The sequence below is a fragment of the Hordeum vulgare genome, chromosome 5H (genome assembly GCF_904849725.1).
Source record: "Hordeum vulgare subsp. vulgare chromosome 5H, MorexV3_pseudomolecules_assembly, whole genome shotgun sequence".
Lineage (NCBI taxonomy): Eukaryota > Viridiplantae > Streptophyta > Magnoliopsida > Poales > Poaceae > Hordeum > Hordeum vulgare.
The window spans coordinates 556214443-556226724 of NC_058522.1; the positions used below are offsets into that span (position 1 = coordinate 556214443).

The window sequence follows — 12282 nt, forward strand, 5'->3', positions numbered from 1 at the left end:
CATGTTTAATCGCACCGCGTGCCATGCCTATCATTTATTTATTTTCCTTTTGTCGTATGTAATCTTGCTAAAATCTGTCCGATTTGCCAATGAATCATGATTTCCCTTGCTTTTCAGATAGCCTTGACATGAATGAAATGTGCACTTGAGAGCTGAATGTAGATGAAAACGACAAACATATGACTGTGCGTATTCTAGACAGAATAAATGGGCATTACCCTGCCCCTGATCCTGAACTACTCCCTAATATAAGACGTTTTAAAGATTTTACTATGGACTACACACGGAGTGAAATAAGAGCAAGAGTAATCCACTCTCACCAAAGATTGACACTTGTAAACTACTGTTATGACCAGTTTACATTATAACCGGAGAAGGCTCAGTTAGCCAACCTAGCCCAGTTATCTTATAGTGTTAGGGGCTTAGCCCAGTTTATTATAGTTGATAGCCTAGATGAGTTATATATGGTCATGTAATGAACACCTTTGAGATTAAGCAAGATCAATCTATTTTTATCGGCTTTTAGAAGGAGCCGGTGCCCTAACCCTAGCCGCGCCAAACTCTCTCTCTCTCTCTCGACCACGACACCCCCGCGCCGTTAGCCGCGCCAGCCGCCTCGCCATCCACCGCAGCACCCCTACAACCTGCGATCACGCCCTAGTAGGGAAGCTGTTCCTACCAATTTGGTATCCGCTTGCACAGGTTCGTCCATGTTTGCCCCTCCGCTCGCTTCCAGCCGGCGTCCGCCCCACTGCTGCTGGCCACCACGCCGATGGCCACTTCGGCCGCCGCCGCAGCCGTCACCGGCCCGCCTCTCAAGGCCGCCTGCCCTCCGCCGTTCTCGGTCGGCCTGGTTCTCTCCCCCGCGGAGATTACCGCCGCGCTGCTGGAGCTCGGCCATGCCATGGCGGGCATCTGCGCTCCTCGCGGGGAACCCTGCGCTGCACCAGCCAAATGCGGCCTTCTTCCCTGCCGTGGCGCCTCCACCAAGCCTCGCGTCGGCGCAGCACCCGGGGTCCACCTCCGCGCAGAGTGGGCCGCCTCCGACCCCGGGCGCACCAATCCAGATGGTGCGTTCCCTCCGTCACCGTCCCCGCTCCCGGCCTGGCTCACCGAGCCTATCTACACGCCGGCCACGATGCAGCCGTCCCTACCGGCCCCAGCCGCGGTGCACCCGGCTGATCCACTCGCCGGCTCCGCCGGACCGGTGGGACTCTACGCTCGCGTTGATGGCCCCCTGTTCCACGGCGGGCCGCTGCAGCCCGTCCTCCCGGGTCAGTCGGCGCAACTGCTCTACGCGGCCGAGCCACCAATGGCCGCCTGCTACGACCAACACCCGCCGCGTTTCTCTAAGCTTAAGTTCGCCACCTACGACAGCACCGGCGACCCCCTGAACTGGCTCAACCAGTTCTTCCGGGGCAACGGACGCTCGCGTCCGACCGCACCTGAATTGCCTCGTACCATCTTCGGGGCTCGGCACAGACGTGGTACGATGCCCTCGAGCAGGACGAGGACGGGATGCCGCCATGGGAACGCTTCCGCGACATGTGCCTTCTACAGTTCGGGCCATCCGTCCGCGGCAGCAGGCTGACGGAACTCGGCCGCGCCAGCCGCCTCGCCATCCACCAGAACACCCCTACAACCTCCGATCACGCCCTGGTAGGGAAGCTGTTTCTACCAACTACATCGGCAGGCATTCGTTTTATCAACCAGAAAACTGCATCTTCAGGATATATATTCGTTCTTGTCTGAAAACGTGGACTTGAGCAAGACTGCAAGAGAAGCATCCAAACTGACCAATTCTGGTACTATTTGCAGAGTAGTACTACTCATTTGGTAGCTAATGTTCAGAGAACATAGAGAAAAACAGGATCGTAGGGATTGACTTGCTCCTGCAAACTGTTTCAAGTTCCAGCCTTCTTAATTGTCTCTCTCCAATTGAAATTCATAACAAAACCAACTACGATTAAGGTACGGTAGCAAAGAACCTGGCCTACATAAAACAAAAGACAGAACTTCATCATAGAGAAAGGCATGGTGATTGGATTGACTTGCTCTGGCAAAATGTTGATGTTTCAACTTTCAACTCCCAATTCCAACCCTGTTATTTTCCTCTCTCCAACTAACCGAGAGTTCATAACAAAATCATGCACAATTGCAGCTAATCTAGCAATCCAAAAGAATCAGGGGAGTAGCTTGTCGGCGTGGCGGCGCACGTTGGCCCTGAGCCGGTCGAGCGCCCTGGCAAACTCCGGCAGCTCATCTTCCCCGAGCGCCTCCACGTCGGCCTCCCACCAGTACCGCCTCCCCATCTGGGCCTTGACCACCTTGTCCGCGATGGAATTCATCCGCGCGACCTCAGACGCCACCTGCTCCGCGGTCGCCTCCCTGGCCCGAAACATCTCCTCCAGCACCTCACGGTCGTCGACGTCAGCGGCAGGAACAGGGGCGCTGTCGTGGAGGCGCAGGACGGCCTCCATGGAGGGGCTGCCGAGGGCGAAGACGTTGCCTGCCTCGGAGAAGACGACGACGGCGACGCGGGCGCCGCAGAGGATGGAGAGCTCGGAGCACTTCTTGAAGAGGCCGGCGCGGCGCTTGGAGAAGGTGACCTGCCGGCTGTTCTTGTCCGGCCTGAGGCTCATCTCGATGCGGTGCCGCCCCGTGCTCGTCGTGCCGCGCGGCCGAACCATCGTCGCGATCGATCGATCGATCCAGCAGCGAGGGAAGGCGGCGGCGGTGTTGGAAGCTTGCAGCTCCTCCTCTGTTTTTTGGGTTCTTGATTCTGCGACGCACCGTAGCACTAGTACAGTATAGGAGTATATAAAAGAACCGATTAGGTCTAGGGCTCGAGAGGAGCGCGGTGGCTTCTTGATTTGATCTCGCGTCTGAGTCGGATTGAACGCCGCCGCCAGCCAGCATCTTGATGGAGAAGCCAGCGGTCGGGTGGAGGTGCTACGGAGCAACTCGGATTATTGTCAGTCGCCGCGCGTGGGCCTGGCCCAAGAACCGTAGGTAATCACGAAGGCAGTACTGAGAATTATTAGGGAAGAAGAGAGTGCAGAAAGTATAATAAATGATATAATTTTGTTTTAATACCAAAGGTAATGAATCCAACTTTCCTCGCAATTTAGACCGATTATTAGTCTTTACAACGTGTTATACAAGCTCGCCTCAAAAGTTGTTGCAAATAAACTGAAGTTGATTCTATCATATAGCCGTCCCAAAAAAAAAAGATATTATCTCTGAGGAGCGGTCTACATTTGTGTCAGGAAGGCTTATAACTGATAGTTAAGGACAGTAAAACTGAGTCTAAACGGAGCTCTCTCAGCGATCAGCGTTTTTGATCGTTCGTTTTCGTGATCCGGTCATTCCTGGCAGTCAGATTTTATGTGCAAAGCCATCTATCCCGTAATATGTGTAATCTGGCCCAACTGTCCTGTGGGCTGCTGCTCCAGAGGCCGAAATGAAGGCCTCTGATAAATTAGGCCCGTTTGCGCAGCCCATTTATCTCACCGACGGAAGCGTCGCTGCGGTCATAAAAAAATCTTTGGTCGACCAAAGCGAGCGATGAAGAAGAGGAGGGGATCCGCGCGACCAGGGGAACAGAGGATAAGCTCGTGCGCATGGATCGATTCGACGTCGGGTTCCAAGGCATTCAGCTTGCACCAGGCATGCGAGGAGAACAAGCGCAGGCGGTTGAGGGATTCAGCCTCCGTCAGTCACGTGAGGAGATCATCCGCAGGCGTGGGGTGTGGGTACAGCCGACGCGCCCGCGGTGGGACTTGGTCGACGCGACCTGCGTGATTGGATTCAAGGAGGTGCGAGATGCGTGTGAATCGGGGGTCGGTCGATCCATCTTCTTCCGAATGGCATGCCTCATTTCATCGATGTACTTGCATGTCCCTGGCTTCAACGGGATCTCGGGTCCGATTTACTCTTCCCGGGTACTCAATTGTGTGATCCGGTGCTGCTCCCCGTGTGGTGATTCCATGGCAAACCTATTATTCCTCTAGGTTTGCTCTTTATCTTCCTCTTCTTCAGGTCTCTGATGCTCGTCAATGATTCAGTACTGACTGGTTCAATTCTAGCAATGGGAGAGATGAATGAATTGAAAATAGGCAACAAATGAGGGCATGATGAAGGAAAAGGAGAGGCTCATTTCTAAACATTAGAAGGACACACACAATGGTGTTGCTGCTGATGGTAGAGAGGAGATCAACTGCAAGGGGGCCGGGGGAAAATCAGGGTCTCAAACTAACGTTATTCTAGGTATGACTTTTCCGCTTCTCAACTTCATCTCAATCCCCATCAATCTTCCACTATTTTTTTTGTATGTTTCTATGCATGTTTGGTCGATTTACAACTAGGTATAAAGCTTCTCGAGGACTCATATTATAGGGATGCAAAATCATCAGTTACCGTTAAGCGATATAATCCCTATATTTAGGTGATGTATTGTCCGGGAGATCTTTCAGATTTTGCTTCTATCATGTGATTCAGTCCGTGAATCTTTACCTTCAGGTTGCCTATGATGCGGTTAAACCTGGGAATGGTTATTAAAAAACCGGGTGTAATGGTTCGGTTATTATTTTGGGTTTGATTGGTTTAGGTTTTATTGGGCTGAGCTTTTTTTTAGTTTGGTTTTGGTTGGGTATGTGGAGAAACTAGTTTGGGTATAGTTGGTTATGGGTTTAAACAGTTTGGTTATAAACTATGGGTCCAAACCGGTTTTTAGGCATTGGTTATGTGCAATAACCAACGATGACCGAGAATGAATAATTTTGATCCGCATGCATATTGTAATGCACTGTGTAATTATGTATTATGGGGAAATACCATATGAAAATCAGAAGTGTTTGCCTATGCTTTGCCTAAGTAATTTTGTTTTAGTACACTTGTTAGTGAGCTATTCAGACGTGGCCATTTTTTTGCCTTTTGTTGTGTGTTGATTGTATCTCAAGGATAACTTTGTTCTTAAACTGTTGTATATGCACTAATGCCTTTTCTATCTCATTTGCTTCTTAACTTGTCAATTTATGCAATTATATGTACATTAAAGCAAACCCATAGTTATGTATTGGTTTTAAACCCAAGGTTATGTATTGGGTTTAAGTTGGTTTGGGTGGAGAAAATAATGGGTTTAGTTTTGGTTGGGCTGAAAATGACATCAAATGGGTATGGTTTGAGTATGGTTTTGAGAGATAAATGTATGAGTATGGTTCAAGTATGAAACCATTCTCAGGTTTAGATGCGGTGTATCTCCGTTTGTCATAATCTGGCTTATTTTCATGTAAACTACTACTTCTAACAAGAAAAAATAGATGCCATAATATTAATCTTGAGCTTATAACTTCTAAACATTTATGGATTCAATTTGTGTAGATACTGTTGGATTCAAAACTTCGAGTGGCAAGCACAAGTGATACACCTAGATACAGAGCTAGGTGACAATACAAATTTATGTTGAATGCATGAGGTAACTGTGTTCTTACCTTTTTTTGTTTGGTCATGTTGGTTCTAAGAGGGACTATAAAGTTGTGCACAGTTCACTTATAAAATGCATGACCAAGCAATAACATAAATGTAGTTGGACTGCAGACATCCTCCTTGTGCGACATGTTATGCATAATGGATTGTGATTCTATGAAAATACTCATATACTAATCTTTCTAAAGTGAAGCATGTAAATGCCGAAATGAAGTTTTGTTTAGAAAATTTTGTTGTTTCCCTTTGTGGTGTTCAATTTATAAAGTAAAATAGATATCTTAGTTTCCGTGGCTCACTTTTTTGTTGTTGTTCACTATTCAGATTATAAACCTACTTATGTCTCTTAATTTTTGCAAAAAAACATTATCAATAACTATCCCTGCTAATCTTATTAGGACATATAAATGCAACATTTAGTATGACAGATTATGAGAACTACATATGGATAAACACGACCCACACTGATCTAACTGAGATTATACAGTGAAGGTTTTCTTATAAAATCATGAAGGTTAATCCAACATTTCTAAAGACAAGTAAGAATGGCCATGCTAGATATAATGAAGTAATGTGATGGTCCATTTTCATTACATACATTTTTGTTATCTGCTGTGAATATAAAAGAACTGGAAAAAACAAGGTATTTCTTCGAATATTAAAGGGATGGAGCAGTTTTTATTTCTTTGTGTATACTTCTCCAGTTCTCCTGTTGTTCTTATGACAAGCACTTACTCCCTCCGTAAAGAAATATAAGAGTGCTAAACGCTGGTATATTTTTTAGAGGGAGTATTTGATAATCTGCATTTCATGATTAAATGCTTCTTGGTTGATATTATTCTTCAATCTTCAAAATAAGGATTTTTTACATACTCAATATAATGGTTTGCAATTATCTGCTGCTCAATATAATTTCTGGTATATAATAAATAAAAGTATTTTCCTTTCACCAATTTATCATCCTTTTAAAAATATTTCTTGTCAATTCTTGACATACCAAGTTCAGCAGCAAGGACCAAGGTTTAGAAAACGAACAATTGATAAACTGTTAATAAGATGTCAATTCTGTAAAATAAAAACCAAGTGTGCCTTCTAATGGGCAAGCACAATGAGCAGCCATCACAACAATAGAAGGACAATAAATAAGGAACACCAAGATCAAACAAGTTGATGTGTGTTTTACTATTTATTAAGTGCTCACGGACATGTGTTCGTACATGGTATTGTAGCCAGCGATCGCGCTGCGCTTTATGGTTAATGGAATACATGTGTTCCAGTTTCAAAAAAAGAAAAGTGCTAAGGGACATTGTTTCAGGATGATTGTATGTCATTTTGAGTGGAACTTTTACCATACAATATGATGTTGTAGCTACAAATTCTAGCACGTTCGTCAGATTTTAGTGACTGATATTACGACTGCAGTACACACATTGCACTGATAAACAAGTACCAGTGCTCTGTTTTGATAATCCAATGATACCCTCAAATTCCATGAACCTTATTTCATAATTAACATTCATATGTCATGTCATCATATATTTACAAAAATCCGTAAAAGTATAATGAAGAAATGGATGGGCGCGGCAACGCGCGCCATCTATGATCTAGTATTATTTATGACTATGAGTGTCTGCATTTTATGAAGCGGTCTAAAGCAAAGTCAAACAACTCTTGTGCTCTAAAGGTTGATATGATGAAGGCTTATGGTCGTTTGGAGTGGGTGTACCTAAGGGCCATTATGCAGAAGCTAAGGCTTAACTAATGTCTGGATAGAAACAATGATGAACATGATGATGTCAATATCTTTCTGAGTTTTCTTCAATGGAGAAAAACTTGACTAGTTCAAGCCTACTAGAGGAATTCGACAAGGAGATTCAATTTCCCCTCACTTGTTTTTATGACATTGGAGGACCTCTCGTGCCTTTTAAAATCCCGTTCTCAGACATCATTACTTGGTGGTATTAAGATGGCTCCTACAGCTCCAGCCGTTAACCATCTTCTGTTTGTAGATGAGAACCTGTTGCTTTTCAAGGCGAGTGTTGAGGGTGCAAATGTGGTATCAAACTTGTTGAATATTTATTGCAATGCATTCAAACAACCAATGAATAATGAGAAGTCTTATATTTTCTATAGTAAAGATTGTCCCCAACAGGTTCACAATAATGTCGAAGATGCTCTAAATGTTCAGAACGAATCTCTGAGTGACAAGTATTTGGGTATGCCAACTGATATGTGATACGTCTCCATTGTATCTACTTTTCCAAACTCTTTTGCCCTTGTTTTGGACTATAATTTGCATGATTTGAATGGAACTAACCTAGACTGATGTTGTTTTAAACAGAATTGCCTTGGTGTTATTTTTGTGCAGAAATCAAAGTTCTCCAAACGTCCTGAAAATTTACGGGGAGCAGTTTTGGAAAATATAAAAAATATCTACGCCAAGTTCCACCTCAGTAGGTGGGTCAATGGGCCACAAGCCCTGGCTCCGCCACCACCCCCCTGGTGGCGGTGGACAGGCTTGTGGGGCCCACACGGCTCTGCTGCCCCCAATTCCGGCTCTATAAGATCCCTTTCGTCCCAGAAAAAAATAAGAAGTTTTCGTCGCGTTTGCGATACGGAGGCGCCGCCACCACCTGTTCTTCATCTGGAGGGCAGATCTGGAGTCCGGCTTGGGCTCCGGAGAGGGGAAATCGTCGCCATCGTCATCATCAACCTTCTTCCCTCTCCAATTCCATGAAGCTCTTCGTCGTTCGTGAGTAATCTATTCGTAGGCTCGCTGGGCGGTGATGAGTAGGATGAGATCTATCATGTAATCGAGTTAGTTTTCATGGGGACTGATCCCTAGTATCCACTATGTTCTGAGATTGATGTTGCTACTACTTTTTCATGCTTAATGCTCGTCACTAGGGCCCGAGTGCCATGATTTCAGATCTGAAATTATTATGTTGTCACCAATATATGTGTGTTTTAGATCCGATCTTGCAAGTTGTAGTTACCTACTATGTGTTATGATCCGGTGATACGTCCATTTTGCATCATGCTTTCATGTTGATATTTATTCCTTTTGGGGCTGTTATATTACTTGTGGTACCATATTTATGCAGTTTTTCTCTTATTTTGCAAGGTCTATTTGAAGAGGGAGAATTCAGGCAGCTGGAATTCTGGACTGGAAAAGGAGCAAATCCTAGTCCACTATTCTGCACATCTCCAAATGCCCTGAAAATTTACGTGGAATTTTTTGGGAATATATAAAAAATACTGGACGAAAGAACTACCGGAGGGGGGCCACCAGGGCTCCACAAGCTTGCCCACCGCCACCACCCCCTGGTGGCGCAGGGTAGGCTTGTGGGCTGCCTGACGGCCCACTAGCCCCCCTCTTTTGCTATATGAAGCGTCCTGGTCCGGAAAAAAATCAATAGGGAGCTTTTTCGTGGTTTCGTCGCCACCACAAGGCGGAACTTGAGCAGATCCAATCTAGAGCTCCAGCAGGACGATCCTGCCGGGGAAACTTCCCTCCCGGAGGGGGGAATCATCGCCATCGTCATCACCAACACTCCTCCCGTCTGAGGGGAGGCATCTTCATCAACATCTTCATCAGCACCATCTCCTCTCCAATCCCTATTTCATCTCTTGTAACCAATCTTCGTCTCCTGACTCCGATTTGTACTTGTAAGGTTGCTAGTAGTGTTGATTACTCTTTGTAGTTGATGCTAGTTGGATTACTTGGTGGAAGAGTTTATGTTCAGATCCTTGATGCTATTCATTACACCCATGGTCATGATTATGATTATGTCTTGTGAGTAGTTACTTTTGTTCCTGAGGACATGAGATAAGTCATGCTGATAATAGTCATGTGAATTTGACATTCGTTCAGTATTTTGATATGTTGTATGTTGTTTTTCCTCTAGTGGTGTTATGTGAACGTCGACTACATAACACTTCACCATATTTGGGCCTAGAGGAAGGCATTGGGAAGTAGTAAGTAGATGATGGGTTGCTGGAGTGACAGAAGCTTAAACCCCAGTCTATGTGTTGCTTCGTGAGGGGCTGATTTGGATCCACTAGTTTAATGCTATGGTTAGACTTTGTCTTAATTCTTCTTTTGTAGTTGCGGATGCTTGCGAGAGAGGTTAATCATAAGTGGGATGCTTTTCCAAGTAAGGGCAGTACCCAAGTGCCGGTCCACCCACATATCAAACAATCAAAGTAACAAACGTGAATCATATGAACATGATGAAACTAGCATGACAAAAATTCCTGTGTGTCCTCGGGAGCGTTTTTCCTCCTATAAGACTTTGTTCAGGCTTGTCCCTTGCTACAAAAGGGATTGGGCCACTTGCTGCACCGTTGCTACTACTTGTTACTTGTTACTTTTTGCTCGCTACGTTTCACCTCGCTACACAATCACTTGTTACCGCTACTTTCAGTGCTTGCAGTTATTACCTTGCTGAAATCTGTTTATCAGAGCCTTCTGCTCCTCGTTGGGTTCGACACTCTTACTTAACAAAAGGACTATGATTGATCCCCTATACTTGTGGGTCATCAAGACTCTTTTCTGGAGCCGTTGCCGGGGAGTGAAGCGTCTTTGATAAGTGGAAATTGGTAAGGAAACCTTTATATACTGTGCTGAAATTTATTGTCACTTGTCACTATGGAAACTGTTCCTTTGAGGAGTTTGTTCGGGGTATCTTCACCACGAACGGAAGCACGAGGAGTTGCTCCTCAACCTGAGGTACCTACTGAAAATATCTTTTATGAAATTCCTTTGGGTATGCTTGAGAAACTACTGGCTAATCCTTTCACAGGAGATAGATCTTCACATCCAGACTTGCATCTAATCTATGTAGATGAAGTTTGTGGTTTATTTAAGCTTGCAGGTTTGCCCGAGGATGAGGTAAAGAAGAAAGTCTTTCCTTTATCTTTGAAGGATAAGGCGTTGACATGGTATAGGCTATGTGATGATACTGGATCATGGGGCTACAATCGGTTGAAATTGGAATTTCATCAAAAGTTCTATCCTATGCATTTAGTACATCGGAACTTTATTTATACCTTTGGCCTCGTGACAGGGAAAGCACAGCTCAAGCTTGGGGGAGGCTTAAATCAATGCTATATTCATGTCCCAATCATGAGCTCTCAAGAGAAATCATCACTCAAAACTTTTATGCTCGGCTTTCTCATGAAGATCGTACCATGCTTGACACTTCTTGTGTCGGTTCTTTTATGAAGAAGGATATTGATCACAAGTGGAATTTATTGGAGAGAATCAAACGCAACTCTGAAGGTTGGGAGCTGGAGGAAGGTAAGGAGTCAGGTATGAATTTCCAGTTTGATTGCGTTAAATCTTTTGTTGAGACAAACACTTCTAGAGATTTTAGCGCTAAGTATGGACTTGACTCTGAGATAGTAGCTTCTCTATGTGAATCTTTTGCTGCTCATGTTGATCTTCCCAAAGAGAAGTGGTTTAAATATCATCCTCCTTTAGAAAGCAACATGGCCAAAACCAATCTAGTTGAGGAGAAAATCATAGCTTTTAGTGATCCTGTTGTTCCTTGTGCTTACACTGAGAAACCACCGTACCCTGCTAGGATAAAGGATTATTCTAAAGCTCCAACTATGATATGTAGGGGTTACATTATACCACTTGCACCCCCTGAGGAGATTAGAGTTGAACCTAGTGTTGCTATTATCAAAGATCTCTTAGCCAAAGACATAGATGGGCATGTTATCAAATTCTGTGAGGACTCCGCTAGAATTGCTAAACCTCACGTGAAAGACAAACACAGACCTATAGATGGCGTGCCCGTTGTTTCTGTTAAGATAGGAGATCACTGTTACCATGGTTTATGTGATATGGGAGCTAGTGTTAGTGCAATACCCCCTTCTCTATATGATGAAATCAAAGATGAGATTGCACCTGCTGAGTTAGAACCCATTGATGTCACTATTACGCTAGCTAATAGAGACACTATCTGCCCTCTAGGAATTGTGAGAGACGTAGAAGTCCTGTGTGGTAAGATGAAGTATCCTACTGATTTCCTCGTCCTTGGCACTGCACAAGATAGATTTTGTCCCATCATATTCGGTAGACCCTTTCTCAACAATGTAAATGCTCACATTGATTGCATTAAGAAGACTGTCACAGTAAGTTTCGAGGGCATGTCTCATGAATTTAACTTCTCCAAGTTTGGAAGACAACCCCATGAAAGAGAGTCGTCTGGTAGAGATGAAATCATTGCTCTTGCCTCTATTGTCGTACCTCCTACGGGTCCTTTAGAGCAATATCTGCTTGAGCATGAAAATGATATGCATATGGAGGAGAGAGATGAGATAGATAAAATTGTCTTAGAACAATATCCTATTCTCAAGAATAATATGCTTGTTCAACTACTTGGGGATCCTCCCCCACCAAAGGGTGATCCTGTGTTCGAGCTTAAACAGTTGCCTGATACTCTTAAGTATGCCTATCTTGATGAGAAGGAGATATATCCTGTCATTATTAGTGCTCTCCTCTCAGAGCGTGAAGAGAAGAAGTTACTAGAAACTCTGAGGAAGCACCGCGCTGCTATTGGATATACTCTTGATGATCTTAAGGGTATTAGTCCTACTCTATGTCAGCACAAGATTAAAACCGATCCCGACTTTAAACCAATTGCTGATCATCAAAGGAGATTAAATCCTAAGATGAAAGAGGTCATTAGAAAAGAAATATTAAAGCTTCTGGAAGCAGGAATCATTTATCCTGTTGCTCATAGTGATTGGGTAAGTCCAGTACATTGCGTACCTAAGAAGGGAGGT

The 12282-nt window shown here is 44.5% G+C and overlaps 1 protein-coding gene across 1 annotated transcript; it reads right to left on the reverse strand.

The window, feature by feature from the left end:
* Positions 1–1970: 1970 nt before the first annotated feature.
* On the reverse strand, positions 1971–2690 carry LOC123399079 (agamous-like MADS-box protein AGL61). The gene has a single exon (XM_045093500.1). The coding sequence runs from the start codon at positions 2688–2690 to the stop codon at positions 2184–2186; it is 507 nt and encodes a 168-aa protein (XP_044949435.1). The 3' UTR covers positions 1971–2183.
* Between the last annotated feature and the right edge of the window lie 9592 nt (positions 2691–12282).